The sequence below is a fragment of the Rattus rattus genome, chromosome 18 (assembly GCF_011064425.1).
Source record: "Rattus rattus isolate New Zealand chromosome 18, Rrattus_CSIRO_v1, whole genome shotgun sequence".
NCBI lineage: Eukaryota > Metazoa > Chordata > Mammalia > Rodentia > Muridae > Rattus > Rattus rattus.
The window spans coordinates 11,857,412-11,878,906 of record NC_046171.1 but is presented as its reverse complement, the minus strand read 5'-3'; the positions used below and the strand labels follow the sequence as shown (position 1 = coordinate 11,878,906).

The 21,495-nt window shown below is 52.0% G+C and overlaps 1 protein-coding gene across 1 annotated transcript; it reads left to right on the top strand.

Annotated features, from left to right (window-relative positions):
- The first annotated feature begins 9,679 nt into the window (after positions 1-9,679).
- Positions 9,680-19,951, top strand: Ggt1 (gamma-glutamyltransferase 1). Its single transcript, XM_032888953.1, is given in 12 exon segments — positions 9,680-9,840; positions 11,607-11,737; positions 11,891-11,977; positions 14,859-15,051; positions 15,345-15,502; positions 16,402-16,551; positions 16,936-17,072; positions 18,419-18,606; positions 18,783-18,910; positions 19,014-19,207; positions 19,209-19,334; positions 19,667-19,951. Coding segments are annotated over 12 exon segments (1,800 nt in total). The 3' UTR covers positions 19,814-19,951.
- Positions 19,952-21,495: the final 1,544 nt, after the last annotated feature.

Below are 21,495 nucleotides of genomic sequence, written 5' to 3'. Positions count from 1 at the left end.
TGATCTGTAGCCAGGGATGATTAGAAGCGTCTGAGACCAGACCCATCCAAAATGAGCCAACTCTTACAGTTTGTAGACAGCATCACAAGAGGCAAGACGCTGGGGGTTGGGGATTTAGCTCAGTGGTAGAGCGCTTGCCTAGCAAGCACAAGGCCCTGGGTTCGGTCCCCAGCCCCCCCCCCCCAAAAAAAAGAGGCAAGCAGCTGAGGCTCGGCTCAAGGGGAGAACTTACCAACCACTGTTAGGGATGAAGAACTCCCCAACGGTGGACATTTCTAGTGTTTTGGGGAAAAAAAAAAATCAGAGTTACCGTGATCCTCACATTAATTAAGTTATGATGTTTGGATTTGAAGTCAGTTTCATCCCACCAGTTTCCCGCCCGCCCCCCTTCCCATTACAGCACCCACCTTTGGTGTGAGTGGAGCCTGTACGTAGCCAAGTGTGTGGTCCTCCAGGATGGTCAGCCTCTTAATGCCTGGGAGCGTTCAGTAGTTTACTAAGAGGGAGCATAAAACCTCCAGGATAGTACCAGTGTTGCTGGCTTCCAGGGTGGGGAGGGAGAGCCTGTCCCAGGAGAACCTGAGTATGGGGAAGGACCCACCCATCTTGATTACTCAGACTGACTTCTGCTGCTTAAACTATCGACCTCAGCTATGACCCTTACCCACTGGAGGCTCAAGCCCTATCCAGAGCTTCCTGACATTCAGGTGAAGTCAGCCCTCTGGACCTGACGGTGCCACGGGGCGTGGTTGGAAGCCACAAAGAGAGTTTCAGGAAGTGGTTGGCTGAACCCCGGCACCCACCCCACTGAGCTGCAACCCCTAGCATTTGGCTTCCTGTACAGCGTCTTGCTTTTCCAGTATTTGGTTTTCTAACATGGGGGTGTGGGAAGATAAGCCCTTTGAAACAGGAAGTGCCTTGGGGGCCCACTGTGAACCCACTTCTCTGCAGGGGAGGCTGGAGTAATTCCCCAGCCTCCCCGGAAATGTGTCCCTAGGTCTCCTGCCTGGCCAAGGCCCCTGAGGCGTGAACTGACGGTCCTAGCAAAGGAGTGGCTTTAAGATGAAAGGCACAGGAACTGCTGCGGTGGTGTGGCCCCAGCCCCCGCCACCCCCAGCACGCAAAAAGCTCCTGCAGGAATAAAGACAGGGAGAGCCCCCACTGGGCCGGTATCCCCACCAACACTCCCTTCTCATTGCTGCCCTCTGCCCAGTTCCCCAGAGCAAACCAAGGAGCAAAGAGGCACCCACAAGGGTCTTAATGAGCAAGCCAGGGTTAATGGGTTACCCAGCATGGTGACATATTCACCAGCCTCCCAGGGTTCTCAAAGTCCAGACTGACCGAACTCCCAAGGTCTAGGTTTGTAGGCTTTCCTAGCCCTGGTACCTTGGAGTTCAAGGGTGAGGCCAAGGGAAGTCAGGATACCTCCACGCCATCCATAAGTGCCTACAGCTGCCTCTTCAGAACGTCTCCAATCCCAGCTTCTAAGCTCACAGGTCTCCTCCTACCTCAATTTGTCTCAGCTCTAGTTCTGACCCTTTCTTGCGGCCCCCTCTCTAGGCCCTGGCCTCCCAACCCCGCCGAAAGCACTATTTGTTTTTTATTTTGTGTGTATGGTGTTTAGCTTGCCCGTGGACCGCTCTTGTGCCTAGCGCTCCTGGAGACCAGAATAGAGCATCAGATCCCCTGGAACTGGAGTTACAGACGGTTGTGGGCCACCTTGTGGGTGACGGGAATAGAACCTGGGTCCTCTGGAAGAGCAGCTAGTGTCTTAACCACTGAGCCATCTCTCCAGTCCCCGGGATTTTTGTTTATTTGTTCCTTTTTAAACCTTTCTTTTTTAAACGTGTTCTATTTTCTGGTGAGACTTCTCAGTGCACACTGTTCTTGCAAAGGATTCAAATTCAGTTCCCAGCATCTACACCAGGGACCTCACAACTGCTAGTGACCCCAGCTTCAGAGTACCTGACGCCCCGCTGACCTTCTCACACACAGACATACACATGTGCACATAAACAACAACACAAGCGCTTAAGTTTTATTTTATTGTTTTATGTGTGTGTGCATCTTGCCCGCATGTATGACTGTGCACCACATATGCACAAATGCCTGAGGAAGTCAGAGAGTAAAGATTCCCCTGGAAGGGGAGTTATAGATGGCCGTGAGCCACCACGTTGGTGCTGGGAGTCGAACCTGGGTCGTCAGAGGGAAAGGTAGTCGATGCTCTTAACTGCTGAGTCATCTCTTCAGCTCCAACAGTTACTGTGTGTGTGTGTGTGTGTGTGTGTGTGTGTGTGTGTGTGTGTGTGTGTGTGTGTGTGTGTATGTGTGTGTGTGTGTGTGTATGTGTGTGTGTGTGTGTGTATGTGTGTGTGTGTGTGTGTGTGTGTGTGTGTGTGTGTGTGTGTGTGTGTGTGTGTGTGTGTGTGTATGTGTGTGTGTGTGTGTGTGTGTGTGTGTGTGTATGTGTGTGTATGTGTTTGTATATGTGTATGTGTGTGTATGTGTGTGTGTGTGTGTGTGTGTGTGTATGTGTATGTGTGTGTGTGTGTGTGTATGTGTGTGTGTGTGTGTGTGTGTGTGTGTGTGTGTGTGTATGTGTGTGTCTGTGTGTGTGTGTGTGTGTGTGTGTGTGTGTCTGTGTGTGTGTGTGTGTCTGTGTGTGTGTCTGTGTGTGTCTGTGTGTGTATGTGTGTATGTATGTGTGTATGTGTGTGTGTGTGTGTGTATGTGTGTGTGTGTGTATGTGTGTGTGTGTGTGTGTGTGTGTGTGTGTGTGTGTACATATATACCTACGTACATCCACATGCTACAGAGTGCATGTGGAGATCTCCTCTCTTCTTATACCAGGTGGCTTCGGTTAATCAAGCTCCCATTGTCAAGCGCAGAAGCACCTCACCCACTGAGCCTTTGTGCGAGCCCTGAGAGCACTGAGTTCCCTCCAGTCAGATTGGAAGCTTGGGGAAAAGTTCAGAGGAGATGGAGGTAGATGAGGCACCTGGAGGGGGGAGGGAGAGGAGGAGAGGGTGGTCCTTGAGGCCCAGAGGCTTGAGATAGCCAGCCCCTCTGTTGGAAACTGACCCTAGTTCAGTCAGTGAGAAGTTTCCAGGGCTTAAACAGATGGGCCCCCACGTCCCCTGTCAAGTGCCCCCACACCCCACCCCACGCACACAATTTACCGGTCTGCCCTTATCTAGAAGGTTGAATTAGGAAAGACGTTGAGGTCATGAGACTTCCTTCAGTCCAGTTAACCGAAATACTTGCAGTGGCAGCCCCTCCCCACTCTGTGGCCCAGACAGTCTAAAGGGCCAGCCTCGACCTGGCAGTCACTCAGGGAACAGACTCCTTGGATCTTGTAGGACCTCAGAGGCTTTCAGCCATAACCTCTACTAGGTTAGGGCATCTGGCTGCCCTGGTTCTATATGACCCCTATATTTGAACACCGGAGCCTAAGTCGCCCCTCCCCTGTGACGTATAGCTTCTAGCTCCACTTAGACCCTCCGGGCTTAGGTTTTTTCTAGGAACTCCCCGAGGCTCTTATACCGTGCTGTTCCAGGCTACGACCCAATCCTCTCTCTACCTGGAGAAGTTTCTGTACCTTTAAAGCCTCCTCCCATCCCAGGCCAGCTAGGGGAGGGAAGGGAGGAGCTGGGTCACTGCTGGGGATGGGGACTTAGTCTTTCCGGCTAGTGTGGAACTGAGAGGGAACAGTGGCACGTGTCTGGCTGTGCCCCAGCTGCTGTATGATCCCAAAGCCCTCCTCACCGACTCTGAGCTGCGGGACATCGTAGGTGGGGCAAATAGACTTGGGCTCCCCCCGCCCCAAGAATGTGTGGAGACCTGGTTCTGTCCCTCAGTTCTGTCCCATGCCATTCCAGAGGCTCTGGTGATCTTCTCAGAGCCTCCGTGTAGCCACCCGCGCAGCACCAGAATAACGGGCAGCAAGCTCCTGTGTCCTGGTCCCCCTGGGTTCACACAGGTAGGCAGAGCCCCGCTTCTTATCACACAGGTTGGGCTTGAGGAGATTCCCTCTCTCTCTGACCCAGGCGTAAGGTGGGTGTTAGGGGCTCAGAGCCACCGACTGCTCAGAAGCAACCTCGGGGTCCTGGTTCCCAGGAAGCGGATTTGAGGTGAAGAGTGAAGCAGCCAGAGACCCAAGAGGATATGAGTGACCCCGCAGGAGTTATGGTCAGCGATCCAGAACCACGCTGTGCTCTCCAGCCATGCCTGTCCCTCTCTGGGCTGGGGGTGGGGGTGGGGCAGAGACCTTTGTGGTGAGTCATTACCCAGCTCCTGGAGGCTCTGTCACCTCCAGGTCTTTAAGTCTAGGCAGTTTAATCTCTGCCCTCAGGTTCCCTGGCAAACAGTGCTTTTCACCAGAAGCACTTTCACTTGGAAGGAATGGTATAGGTGTATGTAAGGTTATAGGTATGTATGTGTAAGTGTTACAGGTATGCGTGTAAAGAGTATAGGTGTGTGTGTGAGGAGTAGAGGTGTGTATAAGGGGGCATAGAGGTGGTATATAAAGGATATAAGTATGTGTAAGGATTATATGTATGTGTGTAAGGGGGTATAGGGGTGTGTGTGTGTGTGTGTGTGTGTGTGTGTGTGTGTGTGTGTGTAAGGGGTTTGCATGTGTTTGTGGGATTATAGGTGTGCTTCCTGATCCTCTGCTGTCCACACCAGTTTGAACAGCAAATAAAGTCAATTCCAGCTTCAGGTCTGGCTGAAGCAAGTGTCCTATCAGGATGCAGACAGGCCTGAGAAGCTGAAGATATCTGTGTTCTCATACCCAGTGTCCTTACCAGCATATGGAGTGGGGTGGGAGGTGCTGCCAACCTCCCTGGCACAGCTGATCTTGGACAGTTTGCTTTTGTCTAAACATCGTTTCTTTTCTTTCTTTCTTTCCTTCCTTCCTTCCTTCCTTCTTTCCTTCCTTCCTTCCTTCGACACCATCCCACTACGTAGCACTGTCTGGCCTTGAACTCACGGAGTACAGCCTGCCTCTGCTCCCTAGTGTTGAAGGTAAAGGCTTATACCACCACGCCTAGCTTTAAACTTCATTTCTCACTGGAGGATGTGTTTTGATTGTGCCCAGTTGGACTCCCGTGGCCCTGGGACTTCATAGCAGCTCACGGCTTTGTGGATCTGTTGAAGGATTAGCAGAAACACTTCGGTCTGGCTGTTGGCGTGGCTGTCTGTACACCACCCTTCTCCATAGCATCTTGGGAACCTAGTTTGCTCAGCCTAGGTTCAGCTCGGTTGTATGTGTAACGTGGGCGTATGTATGTGTGCAGTATGTATGTATATGGTGTATGTGCATGTGCAGTATGTGCATAGTGTATGTGTGTAATGAATGTGTGTGCGCAGTATATGTGTGTGATGTACTGTGTGTGTGTTATATGGGTGTATAGGTGTCTGTGTGTGTGCAGTACATTTGTGTGTAGTATGTGTGTACAATGTGGTGTGTTACAGAATGCATGTGCAGGAGCAGTGTGTTTCTGGCGAGTGTTTATATGTGTGTAATATGTGTGTGTAGAGTGCGTATGTGTGTGTGTGTTCAGTATGTTGTGTGTATGAAGTGGGATGTGTGTGTGTGGTATGTATGTGCTGTATGTGTGTGTGATATATGATTGTGTGGTGTGTGTATGTGTCTGTGTGTGTGTGCAGTATGTGTGTGGTGTGTGTATATGGGTGTGTGTATGCAATGTGGTATATGTTTGTGTATGCAGTATGTATGTGTGGTATATGTGTGTGTGGTGTTTATATATGTGCAGTGTGTGTGCACACAGTGTGTGTGTTCAGCGTGTGATATATATATATATATATATATATATATATGGAGTGTATTGTGTGCAATGTATGTGTGTGCAGTATGTATGTGGTGTGTGTATATGGGTGTGTGTATGCAATGTGGTATATGTTTGTGTATGCAGTATAAATGTGTGGTATGTGTGTGGTGTTTATATGTGGGCAGTGTGTGCAATGTATGTGTGTGCAGTGCGTGTGTGTGTGTGCAGTGCGTGCTGAGTGTGCATGTGTGTGTGCAGTATGTGTGCAGTGTGTGTAGGGGAGCGTTTAGAAAGTAGCACTAGCAGCATGACAGCACCCAGCATCTCTAGGTATATGAGGTTAAGCACTGCTGAGTACAGGGAGCTGCCCCGCTGTGTGCTGGAGTCAGGGAACTGCTCACGTTGGACAGTGAGGATCAGGAGGGAACTGGATGCCCCTTGAGGCAGACCCACAGCTGCATCTACTTAATTTGGGGGCAGGAACCATGTGGCAGGATTGCCCTGCTGGGTTATATGACTTTGGGCCAGGTCTGGCCTTCTCTGGGCCTTCTCTTTCTAGGCTGCTCCTGTCACTGTCTGGGTCTGTGGGCTAATGTTCCTTAAACGGTGGTTGAACCGGTCTGGAAGCCGAGGCCCCAGGCCCTGTTCCAGGAACACGCAGCTGTCATTGACCAATCGGGTACAGCGAGGCCTCTTAGATCTGAGCTATGGTCTAGTGCCTGGGGCTACCTCTACTCCATTGCCTCAGGAACATTTTGAGGACATCGTGTCTGTCTCTAAATTCACAGAGGGACTGAGCAGGGGCTGTCTGGAAAGGTTCACCGGTGGCCTCTGCCCCTTGGAGGGAACCAAATCTGGAAAGGGGAGCCCCTTTCCCAGGCTCTAAGCACCTCCCACCTCCCCCGCCCAGAGCCCTCCTGGGGCTGCATGAACTTTAGTCACCTGGTGACAAGCCTAATCCTGCGCCTCCTTGCTGCTGCCACCAGTGTTGACCTCATCCTCCCAGCCTAGCTGGACCTCTTGCAGAGGACTCCTTATCCCACATCCCACTCGGAAGCCTTCAGCTGCCCTTCTAGGATGCTGGGCACACTTTAGCTGACCTCTTGCCCCTCTGGGATTAGGTAAGCACATGGGTCCTACACTGCTACCACCCCTTCCCTACCTCTACCCTGAGGAGATGCTCGACTCCAGATCCTGATGCCAAGTGGGAGCTGGGGGCACTGAGCCAGTCTGCAAGGGTGACAGGTATGGCTGTGGCTGCTCCTCGGGGGACAACCAGCTCTGTGGCCAGGACTTCCTCGGCGGACCTATATTCCTCTCCCCATCCCAGAACTGTCCTGAGAGGAAAAGGGGTCTCTCTCCTGGGTCCCCACCCCCTCCAGGGCCTCTGGGAAACCCACCAGAGTTACAGAAAGGGAGGGGCCTGGGCTTGAGGACCAGTGCCTCAGTTTCCCTCCCAACTCCGATCTGTGTGTAGCCAAGGCTTCTGGCCCTGTACCGTTCTTTTAGTGAATCTTTGAGAGAACTTGGAGGTGGAGGGGTGGGAAATGGAAGCCCGGGCTTCCAGCAGGGTGTCTTCCGCTTGGACTGAAACATCTGCTTGCAGGAGGCAGGGCCAACCCTCCCTGTCCCAGGAGGAAGGGACAGGGGTCAGGGGTCAGAGCTACCCCCTTCCCAGGCTCTTTGGAAGATGGAGCCCCGCTGGGTGCCTTTGGGGGCTGTTGGGTGGACAGAGGGAGAAGTGGGCAGACAAGGAAAGGAGAAACGTGCACCATGGAAGTCACAGATGGTTCACCTCAGCGCCCTGAGACCCCCCCGAGACCCCCAAACATAAAAGAAACGAAGCCCAGTAGTCCCCAAACGGGCCAGAGCTGCACGGAGCCATGGGTAAGAGCAGTGACCACGCCCACTCCCTGCCCTCCTACATGGACGGGAGTGTTCTGTACCGAGGATGAATGAAGAACACATGGTACTGGCCTGGCCCCTAGGACCCTTTGAAACCCTCAGTGTGACTTTCCCACCAGAAATCCCAGACCCCAACCTAGGTCCACCCCAGGGCCCAGGGTACGGGTGTCAGGTCTAAAGAAGGGTACGAACTGTCCCTTGGACAACAAGGACGGGGCTTGGTTGCCACTATGGATAGGAGGGACCCAGCAGCTGCCTCCTGGAGGACCGAACTGTTCAGGGGAAGGACAGGAAGGAACGAGCCTGTGCCTTTCAGGTCAGAGTCATGCCTAGATCTGGGCAGGGAGAGCTACAAGGGATGCTGACCAGGAGATAGGGTGCTGTCCCCTCCGCCCTGGGGTTTGGTTTCCTCCTCTGCCTTAAGAGTTGCAAAAAAAAGGGGGTTGGGGATTTAGCTCAGGGGTAGAGCGCTTGCCTAGGAAGCGCAAGGCCCTGGGTTCGGTCCCCAGCTCCGGAAAAAAAAAAAAAAAAAAAAAAAAAGAGTTGCAAATCGACTTTCCCACATAAGAGGCACCAAATCCGGTTAGGACACCCACCAACCCCACCCTCCGATCCAGGGGAGAGGAATGTCAGCAATGCGTGGGCGTGTCCTTCTAATGTGTTTTCCTTGAGTGTTTGTATGTGGGCCATCTGCATGCCTGGTACCCAGAGGCCATCAGGTCTCTTGGAACAGGAAGAGTTGACGTGAACTGCCATGTGGTTGCTGGGAATGGAACTCAGGACCTCGGGGCAGGAAGAGCCATCTCTTCTCCAGTCCCCCTCCATTTTTTTTTTTTGAGATAGGATCTCACACTGTAGCACAGGCTAATCCAGAACTCACTAGGTAGGTCAGACTGGGCTCAAATCCACAGCGATTCTGCTTCCGCTTCCCGAGTGCCAGGGTTTGCAGGTGTTAGCTATCATGCCCAGTCTTAACATTTCACACATGCCAGTCCGAGTTATTAAAAAACAACCCGGCAGGTCGAGGGCAGTGCTCCCTCAAAGTCTCACAACCGGTGCGTACCAAGTCCAATGTCGGGAAAGGCCTGGACCCTTGAACCCTTTTGTTCGGTTCACTTGCTGCTCTTACTACCAAATCCTGGGCTTACACATGAATGCCAGCCCCTCCCTGCCCAGTTCTGTGACCCCCTTCCCCGGGCAGCTCTTGGGAGAAGTCATGCATACATGGAAGCGGCTGGCAGCCTCTTTGACTCCAGAGTTCAGTGGGAGACAGAGGGAGCTTGTCACATCAGGCACCCCAGAAGAGTTCTGGGCCTGCTTCACGTTTAACTTTGTGATTTTCAGGAGTACCAGCCTGCTCTAACAGTTTCAAAGAAGATTGGCCGTGGGTTTCCGCAGAGTGTGGGGGAGTTCCTGCTTATCCATACAGCTGATTTTCAAGAACCACCTCCCCAAGAAAGGTTTGGAGGCTCCTATTGGACGGTAAGTCTTGACCTAGGCAGCTAGTCATTAGAAGTTAGTCACTCCTCCTTGGAAGGCATGATAGATGCCCAACCCCAAGCTACTCCAGGGGTTCAAGGACAGGGCCAGGCTCTCTGCTAGAGTCAGGCACACAGAAGGATAAGTGCGAAGCCTATTTTCCCTAGGACAGTGGTGGCTTGGCTTCTTCTGTATGCAGGTACCTAGGGCATGTGAAGCCTGAGGGGTCTCCTTGGGAGGGTCTGCTGGGAACGAACAGGGATGAACCTTGAAGATAAACAGGATTCGTAATGACGGAGATAAGCTCCAGAGCTTCTGGTAGAAGCAACGGCCTGGCCAAAGATCTGGAGGCTGGACAGCCCACACATTTCTGGGAGGCTAAAAGGAGGCCCGGAACTATGTCCCCGAGGCTTGACTTTAGACTGCGCCCAGTGGGGTGTGGGGTGGTCTGGAGTTCTCAAGGCTGGGCCTTACCCTACTCTTTCTCACTGGGCAACAGAGTCATGAAGAATCGATTTCTGGTGCTGGGCTTGGTGGCGGTAGTTCTGGTGTTCGTCATCATCGGCCTCTGCATCTGGCTGCCCACCACCTCTGGGAAGCCTGACCATGTGTACTCCAGGGCGGCCGTGGCCACGGATGCCAAGCGCTGCTCAGAGATTGGACGGTAAGTGGGTCTGCTAGGGCAAGGCACCCTGGGAGACTAGTGAGCGTGGGCATGACTCCGGTTCCCCATCTGTAAATCGAACATGAAGAGCGTCCGGTGAGCTGCTCTTGGACTCTCTCGCTAGCCTCTGTCTAGGGAGAAGGGACAGTGACCCAGAGCCCCTCGTTTCAGCACTTCTCTCTGAAAAAGGCTGCTGTCCGAATTTCATTATAGATGGTGGGTTTTTTTTTTTTAATTAAAAAGATTATGGGGGTTGGGGATTTAGCTCAGTGGTAGAGCACTTGCCTAGCAAGCTCAAGGCCCTGGGTTCGGTCCCCAGCTCCAAAAAGAAAAAAAAGATTATGCGTTTGTTTTGCCCGAGTGTATGTTTATGCACCACTTGCATGCCTGGTGCCCTCGGGGGCCAGAAGAGGGCATTGTATCCTCTGGATCTGGTTTATAGACAGTTGTGAGCTTCAATGACCTGGTGCTGGAATTGAACCAAGGGCCTCTGGAAGAGCAGCCAGTATTCTGAGCCACTGAATCATTCTGCAGAAAAAAAGTGTTATTAATAAAAAGCAGCCTCCCTTTTTTTTTTTTTCAATAAAATCATGTATATTTGTTTGCTTGGAAAAGAAAAAAAAATATGTCTTTAAGAAACCAAAACTTTAGGGGCTGGGGATTTAGCTCAGTGGTAGAGCGCTTGCCTAGGAAGCGCAAGGCCCTGGGTTCGGTCCCCAGCCCGGGCTTTAATCCCAACGCTCAGGAGGCAGAGGCCAGTGGACATCTGTAAGTTCGAGGCCAGCCTGGTCTACATAGTGAGTTTCAGAGCTACATAGTGAGAGCCTGGCTAAAAATAAATAAATAAATAAATAAATAAATAAATAAATAAATAAATAAATAAATAAGAAAAGAGAAAGAAAGGAAGGAAGGAAAGAAGGAAGAAAGAAAAAGAAAGAAAGAGAAGAAAGAAAAGAGAAAGAAATAAAAGAGAAAGAAAGAGAGAGAAAGAAAGAGAAGAAAGGAAGAAAGAAAAGAGAAAGAAAGAAAGAGAAGAAAGAAAAGAGAAAGAAAGAGAAGAAAGAGAGAAAAGAGAAAGAAAGAAAGAAAGAGAAAGAAAAGAGAAAGAAAGAAAGGAAGAAAGAAAGGAAGAAAGAAAGAAAGAAAGGAAGAAAGCAAGCAAGCTTCAGAGCTAGAGAGATGGTTTAATGATTCATTCTGTGTGCTATCTTTCAAAGAGCCCAATGCCCAAACCCATGCCAGACAACAGTCTGAAACTCCAGTCCAAGGGATCTGATTCTCTTCTCTGATTCCCCATGGTACCCTACCTCTCTCTCTCTCTCTCTCTCTCACTCTAACCCCTCTCTCTCTCTCTCTCTCTCTCTCTCTCTCTCTCTCACACACACACACACACACACACACACACACACACACACACCACTTAAACAAAACAAAACAAAAAACCAAGTGGTTGGTGTCACCTGTAACTCCAGCCCTTGGGGTAAGACCCCGTCTCAGTAAACTAAACAGGTGAACAAGCCAAGAAGCAAAAAGCTGGCCCAACTGAGCATGGAAGCCCGTACCTCTCATCTCAACACTCAGGAGGCTGGGATTTGAGGCCCGCTCGGGCTACATCGTAAGCCTGAGGCAGCGTGAGATTCTGTTCAAAGCAGAGACACCTGGCACAGGGTCTCTCTTCTGTCTTCTTCTGGGCAGGGAGGCCAAGGTGCACGGCAGAGTAGTCCTGTGAGTCCTCAGGCTTTTGTCTGCTTTTGTGCTACTTGTAGGGATATGCTACAGGAAGGCGGCTCCGTGGTGGACTCGGCCATCGCAAGCCTGCTGTGTATGGGGCTCATGAATGCCCACAGTATGGGCATCGGGGGCGGCCTCTTCTTCACCATCTACAACAGCACCACACGTGAGTGCCCACGGTCGGGTGGGTGAGTGGCTTGGGCTAGCCCTCTCCCATCAGAGTGAATTGGTCTACAGCAGTATAGCTAGGTGTCTCCTGGGCTCCCTTGACGGGAGGGGTTGGGGATAGCCTGGTCTGCCAACTCGTTTCTTTTTATAGGAAAAGCTGAAGTTATCAATGCCCGTGAAATGGCTCCCAGGTTGGCCAATACCAGCATGTTCAATAATTCTAAGGACTCTGAAGAAGGTAAGCTGTTGTATGAGACAGCATTCACAGGGGACATGTACCTGTCTGAGGCCTGGGGACAGCAGCTCTGGTACCCATGACACCCACCCAGAACAAATGGTTAAATCACCATCGTGGGGGGAGGGGTAGGTAGGTTCTTTCATTTCTTCTCAGCTCTGCGCTGAGGCGCCCGTGTGGGCACACGGAGAAAATAATCACGTGGGCCCTTGGTGTCCACAGAGCTCCTGGGTTTGATTCCTAGCACGCACATGGTGGCTCACAACCACCTGTAACCCCTGTCCAGGGGGATCTGATGCCCTTTTCTGACCTCCATGGGCACTTCATGCATATAGTACACATATACACATGTGGGCCAAGAACTCATACACATAAAATAAATAAGTAAATCTTTCTTTAAAGATGTATTTATTTTATTTATAGGAATACACTATAGCTGTCTTCAGACACACCAGAAGAGGGAATTGGATCCCATTACGGATAGTTGTGAACCATTATGTGGTTGCTGGGAATTGAACCCAGGGCCTCTGGGAGAGCAGTCAGTGCTCTTAACCCCTGAGCCATCTCTTCAGCCCAAGTAAATCTTTTTAAAAGCCTGTTTTGCTTCTAATTGAACACACGGGGACCTTTTTCCTTATCAACACTCCCTTAACAGTTCAGTGGGCTGTTGGTTACAAAGCCTCTACAAGGCATTAACTTCTGTGAGTCATCACCAAACAGTTAAATACACAGAAGTGGGCTTCATAGAAGGGAGGTGGCCACCCATGCATTTTGGGATTCTTGGGGGTTTCTGAATGCAGAGAGATGACTTCCTTAGTATAACAGATCACACTTCCCAAGGGTCACTGGGACTGTCCCCTCACATGGATTTTCCTGTCCTACAGGTGGGTTGATAAAACCCAGGGAGGTCATGCAAGCCAGGTGAGATTACGCAAGTCCACAGTTAGTACGCGGTAAAGCAAGGGTCGAACTAGCTTTCGGTTGTGAAAGTAAATGGCTGAACTTGGCGCGGGTGGCCGTTCTAGCTGCTCTCTAGTAGGCAAAGCGGTCAGCGTCCGGCCTTAGGTGTCATTCAGCCCAGGTGGGCAGTGAAGCTTGCTTGGGTAATCCAGTCTAGGAGTCTGTTTCTAATGAACTCATCGGCTCCTTAAAGACGTGAACCTGAAAAGGTAAGACATATTAGGTCACGTGGAGGAGCACACAGAGGAAACAGAGCTAGCGTTGGGACTCAGGTCAGGAGACGGGAGGCAAGGGCCTGTCTTAGATTTTGTTTCTATCACCGTGATGAGGCACCATGACCGAAAGCAGCTCGGGGGAGGAAAGGGTTTATTCCACTCCCAGTTCTATATCACAGTCCATCATCAACAGCAGTGAGGGCAGGAACTCAAGCAGGGCAGGAACCTGGAGGCAGGAGCTGAGGCAGAGGCCTTGGAGGGGTGCTGCTTGCTTACTGGCTTGCTCCTCATGGCTTGCTCTGCCTCTTTTAAAAAAAAAATAGAACCTGTAACTTTTTAAAAAAGATTTTATTTATCCCATGTATGTGGGTATACTGTCCTGTCTTCAGACACACCAGAAGAGGGCATCGGATCCCATTACAGATGGTTGTGAGCCACCATGTTGTTGCTGGGAATTGAACCCAGGACCTCTGGAAGAGCAGGCAGTGCTCTAACCACTGAGCCATCTCTCCAGCCCCTTGCTTTCTTATAGAACCCAGGAGCACCAGTCCAGGGATGGCGCCACCCACAATGGGATGGGCTCGCCCCATATCAGGCAATAAAGTAATTTCCCTACAGGCTTGCTTACAGCCCGATCTTGTGGAAGGCTTTTTCTCAGTTGAGGCCCTCTCCTCCCTGATGGCTCTAGCCTGTGTCAAGTTGACCATGACTCTCCAGCACATGGCTCTTGTTGCTGGCTCATCCTGCTGCTGACTTTGCTCTGGTAGAGTCTGATGGAGCCCGGGAAGTATGTGGAACAAGAATGACTGAGGCTAGCTCAGACTGACAGTTGAGAGGTGCGACGGGTAAAGCTTTCCCCAACTCTTGTGGACAACAGGATTTCACGGATGGAGGTACTTATGAGGACCCGTCCAGTCATCTAGGGCAGCCAGCGCCAGCACACAGACGCCTGCTCCCCGTTCTGTACCCTGTAGGGAGCATTTGCTCAACAACGTGAACCTGTGGAGATCAGTGTACCATCTTAAGCTTAACTTTTCCTGGGATGGGGATGATGCTGAGCAGTGAACCCTTGTCTAATTCTCGGGAGGTCCTGAGTTTGAGCCTTAGCGCTGCCCTAGCAACAAAGCCCCTCCCTTCCAGGTTACTCTAGCCCCAGCCACTAAATAGACTGGGGAAATATTGTTGCTGCTTTTATTTAAAAAATGTGGTGCGGGCTGGAGAGATGGCTCAGTGGTTAAGAGCACTGATTGCTCTTCCAGAGGTCCTGAGTTCAAATCCCAGCAACCACATGATGGCTCACAACCATCTGTAATGAGATCTGATGCCCTCTTCTGGTGTGTCTGAAGACAGCTACAATGTACTCATATATAATAAATAAATCTTTAAAAAAAAATAAAAAATGTGGTGCTAGAAACAAACTGGACAAGCACACGGCCACAGAGTAACTACACGCTGTTTTTCCGTTTTCCTTTTTTAGATAGGGTCTTGCTAATCTACTGTAACTGTTCTTGAATTCCTTCTGCAGCCCAGACAGCCCTTAAACCCGGAAGTTTTCTTGCCTGAGCTTCCCAGTAGCTGGGATTATAGGCCCAGTGACCATACCCCACCACTAACTAACCTTCCACCCTCCCACCACCCCTACCACCCCCACCACCCCCACTCCCAACCCCGTCCGTCTTTCTTTCAAACTCTGCTCATCTGGTTCCTAGGCGGCCTTTCGGTGGCAGTTCCTGGTGAAATCCGTGGCTATGAGCTGGCACACCAACGGCATGGCCGGCTACCCTGGGCTCGCCTCTTCCAACCCAGCATCCAACTGGCTCGCCATGGCTTCCCTGTGGGCAAGAGCTTGGCAAGAGCCCTGGACAAAAAACGGGACGTCATTGAGAAGACACCTGCTTTGTGGTAGGTGGCCTCAGGTCCAAGTGGCCTGTCACTCAGTGGGTCTGAGCCGTCGTTAAACCCTTCTCACTGTGTGTGTAGACACAGTCAGAGCCTGGCTTAGAGGCCCCAGTGGACATCGTGGCCTGAGCAAGATGGGACACTAGAAACCTCAAGCAAGAGGGCAACCCGCCTGTGGACTGGCTCTACCGGTGTTTGTCCTCTGCACCCTGAGGACAAAAGGCTGAGGGGTGGGTGTGAGGCGTAATAGTTGGTTCTCTATTCCTGCTGCCTCACATGAGTCCCCTCTGCCCCAGCGAGGTGTTCTGCCGGCAAGGGAAGGTTCTTCAGGAAGGAGAGACTGTAACTATGCCGAAGTTGGCCGATACTTTGCAAATACTGGCCCAGGAAGGGGCCAAGGCCTTCTACAATGGGAGCCTCACAGCCCAGATTGTGAAAGACATCCAGGAGGCTGGTGAGTGGGTGTGAGTGAAGGAGCCCTGAGGTGCTCCCTGCCTCGGTTGGCCTCTGGGGGAGCACTTGGCGGGGAAGGGTTGGCAGGGACCTCTTGGACTCAGCTCCTAGCTCTTCCATAGAAGCTGGGAAGCACAGGAAATCCCTTAGAGTATGAGCAGAGGTGCGGGCAGCCCTTGGGGCTGAGGAAGAAAACTAGAGGCCGGATGACCTGCAAGAAATGAGCTCCAAGTACGATGACCATCAGGCAGAGAGAGGACAGCTTGGGATAACCAGAAGGAGGACATTTTGACTCACTGGGAGGGTTACAAGGCCTGAGGAGGAGCTTGTGAGACAGGCATTACAGGGACTTTGGGCGGTAGCCTGAGGGCTTGGCCTTGCTGTCGCCATTCTTGCCCTGTTTTGAGACTTATCATTTACTGCTGTTAATCCTACTTACAACCAGTTCCTCAGAGAATTAGGAGACTTCTCCCATCTACCCGGTCATCACTGAGGGAGGAGGTTGGTAAGGGAAAGGTGGAGGCAGATATTCCACACTTGGGAAAGACCCTTGTGCTGTAGAGAGGAAAGGTTGGCCAGGAGGCTGTTGTTTGAGCTAGTCATAGGCGGTAAGCACCATTAGTGCCTAGGTCGCATGATGGTCAGGGCTATCAGTTTGATGGCCCCGTGAGCCCTTCTGATGGTATAGCCCATCTCCTCACTATGGTATAAACCGGTCCTTCTCTTCAGTGGTGACCAAACTCCCTAAACAGCCCCGACCCCATAGTGTACCCTTGGCCGTCATTCTTGGGCTCACCCCTTACTGTGCCCGAGGGTAAGCCCAGTCCCACATGATACAGCCCCGAACCCAACCGTGTACAACACCATCGCAACAGCCACTGAGCTGCTGTCCCACGGCAGGGGGCATTATGACGGTTGAGGACCTTAACAACTATCGTGCGGAAGTGATCGAGCATCCGATGAGCATCAGCCTCGGGGACTCCACCCTGTACGTGCCCAGCGCCCCACTCAGCGGGCCCGTGCTGATTCTCATCTTGAACATCCTCAAAGGTGAGAAGTTTCTCTCTAGCCCTGCTGAGGGACAGGGACACAGACCTAGCAGACCGTCCACCCTGCCTCATGGCTGCCAGGGCTCCTCACAAGGGGTAAGAAGAGTAGGGGGTGATACTTAGGAGCTAGACGAAGAAGAATGTTCAGGAAGGGTCTGGGAGTTCGGGGCAGAAGCCTTGTGATCTTCCCGAAGCCCACAGACCTTGGGATCCTCAAACTGCCCCTCTCTGATCCATGTTGGCATGCCTTTGTCTTAACTACGCCTTTCACACATGGCCACTGCCTTTGGTTACTACGTATTTCAGAAGAGGGTGGGAAAGGTGGCTCAGAGGTGTGTTAACCCCTCGAGCCCTGATTGCCTACCAACATGTGCTCATGATACAGGATACAACTTCTCTCCAAAGAGCGTGGCAACCCCAGAACAGAAGGCGCTGACGTATCACCGTATCGTGGAGGCCTTTCGGTTTGCCTATGCCAAGAGGACCATGCTCGGTGACCCAAAGTTTGTCGACGTGTCTCAGGTAAGTGGGGGAGTTAACCCCACCGTGGGTAGGAGACCTGCCAAAGGGGTGCTGGGTGAGCTCTGAAGCCTCTCCCCCGGCCCCACCCCACCCCACCCCCCACTTCATTTGTGCTTTCTGAACTGAATCTGATTTCAGGGTACACTCGTGACCGTGTACCTTGACCTCTGGTTTGCGGAGCTCATAGCGAACTGGGGAAACTGAGGAAAGCAGACTTGACAATGGATAACTGGTGTCTTGTTAATCCCACCTCCAAGCCCAACAACTCCACAACCCAGCTCCTGTCTCAGATCTTTTGTACATGCTTGGGCCTCTGACCTAGAAGATTCTGGAGTGCTCATCCTGCTTACCCCTTTACCCCAAGCCTGTGTGGCTTATAGCAAAAAACCAAAGTCAAGCTTTACAGACCAATGAGAGCTCACATCCTGAATGCATGGTTCCCAGCATCCTCTTCCTTCATCCCATTCATTTAAAGATTTATTTATTTTACGTATATGGGTACACTGTTGCTGTCTTCAGACACACCAGAAGAGGGCATCAGATCCCATTACAGATGGCTGTGAGCCACCATGTGGTTGCTGGGATTTGAACTCAGGACCTCTGGAAGAGCAGTCAGTGCTCTAACCACTGAGCCATCTCCCCAGCCCCCTTTCATCCCATTCATTATCCAGAGCCTTCACGCTTACCTCTCAGGTTTCATTCAGGGCTCTTTAGGCACCATCTGCACTAAAATGCTTCCTGCTTCTCCTTCTCCTTCTCCATTCCTGTCGCCTGGCCTCTCCCTTCCAGTACTTTCCCTGCCTCCCTGCTGCCTCCACGTTACCCGAAGTGTCTCTTCCCTGCTGATTCCTCAGCTCTGAGCACGTGACACAAGTTCCATAAATAATTACACAAGTCATGTATGAACATGGCAAGAGTCTAGACGCTTGAGGGATAGACAGACACAAGCCAGAGGTTAGAGCGGCTGTCAGACGGGAATGTAGGTGGTGCTGTCCCTGGTCCTGGGGAAGTCCTGGTTTAGTGTAGAGGTAAGTCACCAGATCCACGGGTGTGGCTCTTTTTTTTATATATATATATATTTATCTTATTTATATGAGTACACGGTAGCTGTCTTCAGACACACCAGAAGAGGGCATCGGATCCCATTACAGATGGTTGTGAGCCACCATGTGGTTGCTGGGATTTGAACTCAGGACCTCTGGCAGAGCAGTCAGTGCTCTTAACCACTGAGCCATCTCTCCAGCCCCATAGGTGGGGCTCTTAAGACCAGCTGGGATAGCCCTGTTGTATTTCCTTCCCCCCTCCACTCTCCCAACCGCCTCAGGCCAGCTCTTGGGTCTCGGCAGGTCATCCGCAACATGAGTTCTGAGTTCTACGCTACTCAGCTTCGAGCCCGCATCACTGATGAAACCACTCACCCAGCCGCCTACTATGAGCCTGAATTCTACCTTCCGGACGATGGGGGCACCGCTCACCTGTCTGTGGTTTCCGAGGATGGCAGTGCCGTGGCCGCCACCAGTACCATCAACCTCTAGTAGGGGCTGTGTAGCTGCTGGGCAGAGCAGGGACCTGAGCTTGGGCTGGGGGCTATCCTCATTTTCTATAAGGGCCTCCCTCTTTCCTGTTGGGGCTTCTAGTGAATGCTCTTGGGCTGGGGTGGGTGGGGAATGGCCGGGCTGTCTACCGTTATCTGAGGTGGCCTATCTTCAGCTTTGGCTCCAAGGTCCTCTCGCGGGTCAGTGGCATCCTGTTTAATGACGAGATGGATGACTTCAGCTCGCCCAACTTCACCAACCAGTTCGGGGTAGCGCCCTCACCAGCCAACTTCATCAAGCCAGGTGCAGGGTGGGAATCCTGGGGTGCAGGACGTGATTTGGAAAGGGGACTGGCACCCTAGCGGGGCAGCTGAACAGCATCTCTGTCTCTTCCTGGGGGTCCTAGGAAAGCAACCGCTTTCATCCATGTGCCCCTCAATCATCGTGGATAAGGACGGCAAGGTTCGGATGGTGGTCGGAGCCTCGGGAGGTACCCAGATCACCACGTCTGTCGCACTGGTAGGTGCCTTTTGCCTGTTCTTTCCTGCCTCCTCCTCCTCTCCCTGCCCTTGCTTCCCGGCTATGCTAACACCTTGCTATCCTACCCTTCCAGGCCATTATCAATAGCCTGTGGTTCGGGTATGATGTGAAGAGAGCCGTGGAGGAGCCCCGACTTCACAACCAGCTTTTGCCCAATACCACAACAGTAGAGAAAAATATTGATCAGGTAGGTCGGGAACTGAGGAAACAGAATCACAGTGTGGGATGAGAGAGCATCCCAGAGGCTGGCGTCTTCTGAGTCACTACAGAACAAACAGTGGCAAATGTCCCCTGGCCAAGGCCTGTGGTCCCCAGGCCCTCAGTATACATCACCCTGTGCCCTTGCTCAATGTCAGCCAAACAGCCAGAGACCTTGAGCTCAGGCACCTCTAATTCTTCCTGCTCGCTTGACCGGAAGTAGTTCCGGCGCTGGATTTGTGAGGCCCAGGAACATGCAGGAATGGTTCCCAGCCACATCTGTGGCTTTTGCTGAGACATGCCCTGCCCTCTCGTCCCCAGGTGGTGACTGCAGGTCTGAAGACTCGGCACCACCATACAGAGGTCACACCCGACTTCATCGCTGTGGTTCAGGCCGTCGTTCGAACGTCAGGCGGTTGGGCAGCTGCCTCAGATTCCAGAAAAGGCGGGGAGCCCGCTGGCTACTGAGTGCCCGGAAGGGGCAAGACTGACCTGCAGCCAAGAGACGAGAGTGGGACTCTGGAGAACATGCTGCCCCTGGGTGGGAGAGAGCAGGATAATAAACGGAGGCCACCGCCAAGTTGCGGGAAGCCTTTGCAGGCTGGACTTTCCACGTGATGGGCTTTAGTGTCTTGTGTATGAAATGGAGCCATCTGGCTTGGAGAATGACGAGGCAGGATCCTCAGACTTCCCACTCAGTCATGAAGCTAACATCAACCTTTAAGTGGGAGGATCCCACTGTGCCTGAGTTAGGGGGGAAGGGGTAAACGGAACGCTTAAATTGTCCTAAGCAGTAACACTTGTAACATCAGCCACTAGAGGGCGCGCCGATCCTGCCGTGAAATGGGACAAAGCAACTCTGTGGATGCATCCCGAAGGTGCGGGAGAGAATGCTTCCAAGGGTGGATGTAGGCTCTCATTGGCCAGCACTTAGGGAAGGAGAGTCGACTAAATAAGAGACAGAAACAAAGCAACTTGCCAGGGCCTTACTCGAGGTCACTTTCCAAGCAAAAACCCAGAGTGAAATCCAAGCAAGAAGCCCAGTTCTAAAAAAAAAAACCCAGCACATCCGTCAGCTATAGGAAACCCACAGATCCACCAGGGGAACACAGCTCTCAAAATGGGCGAGCCCAGAAGAGCACCGTTAGGTACAGCATCCTTCCTTGTCCTAGTCAGGGTTTCTACTGCTGCAACGAAACACCACGACCAAAGCAACTTGAAAAGGAAAGGGTTTGGCTGGCTTACACGTCCACAGACAGCACTGTTCATCATCAAAGGAAGTCAGGACAGGAGCTCAAACAGGGCAGGAACCTGGAGACAGTGTCTGAGGCAGGGGCCATGGAAGGGTACTGCTTACTGGCTTGCTCCTCATGGCTTGCTCAGCCTGCTCTCTTATAGAACCTAGGACCTCCAGCCCAGGGATGACAGTACCTACAATAGTCTAGGACGCTTCCCCATCAATCACCAATTTAAAAACTGTCCTGCAGGCTTGCCCACAGCTGTTTCTTATGGAGATATTTTTTCAATTGAGGCTCCCTCTCTGATGACATTAGTTTGTATCAAGTTGATATAAAACCAGCCCTTCCTGCTGTGTCAGGGTCTAGAGAGCGCACAGCCGTGACCATGAGGTAAGGAGACGCTTGGGGACATGTAGAAGTAGGCCACTGGGGTAAACACAGCCTAAGAGCTAAATATTGCCCTTGAAGTGAGCACAAGTCGGGGGCCCTGAGGGAAGGGGCCCAGTGGCTGGAGGGGGGTCCCAGGAGGCTAAAAGTCCTGGTGCTTCCAACCTGCCTATGGAAAACACGGTTTTCCTGTAGGTATATTCCATGTCTGGACTCTAAAGGTCTCTCTCGCTGAGGTTCCTTAGGGAAGACGGAGGCAGGGCTGAAGGGGGCAGGGGTGCCAGTCACTCCTCAATCCATATTTGTCGGGGAGAAGGCAGGATCCCCTAGGCCAATATATTGAGGTAATGATTGTCAGTGCTTCATGTAGCACATGACTGGCCAGAGAGTTCCAGGGACCCAGGGTGCTTGAAGTGTACTGCACTCTCCCAGACCCACGGCGTGTAGCCCAGAGCTGCTTTGGAGGGTGGGAGACTTGCTTGGGGGACTTTTCCTTTCTGCTGTCCTTTCCATGTTACTTCATGG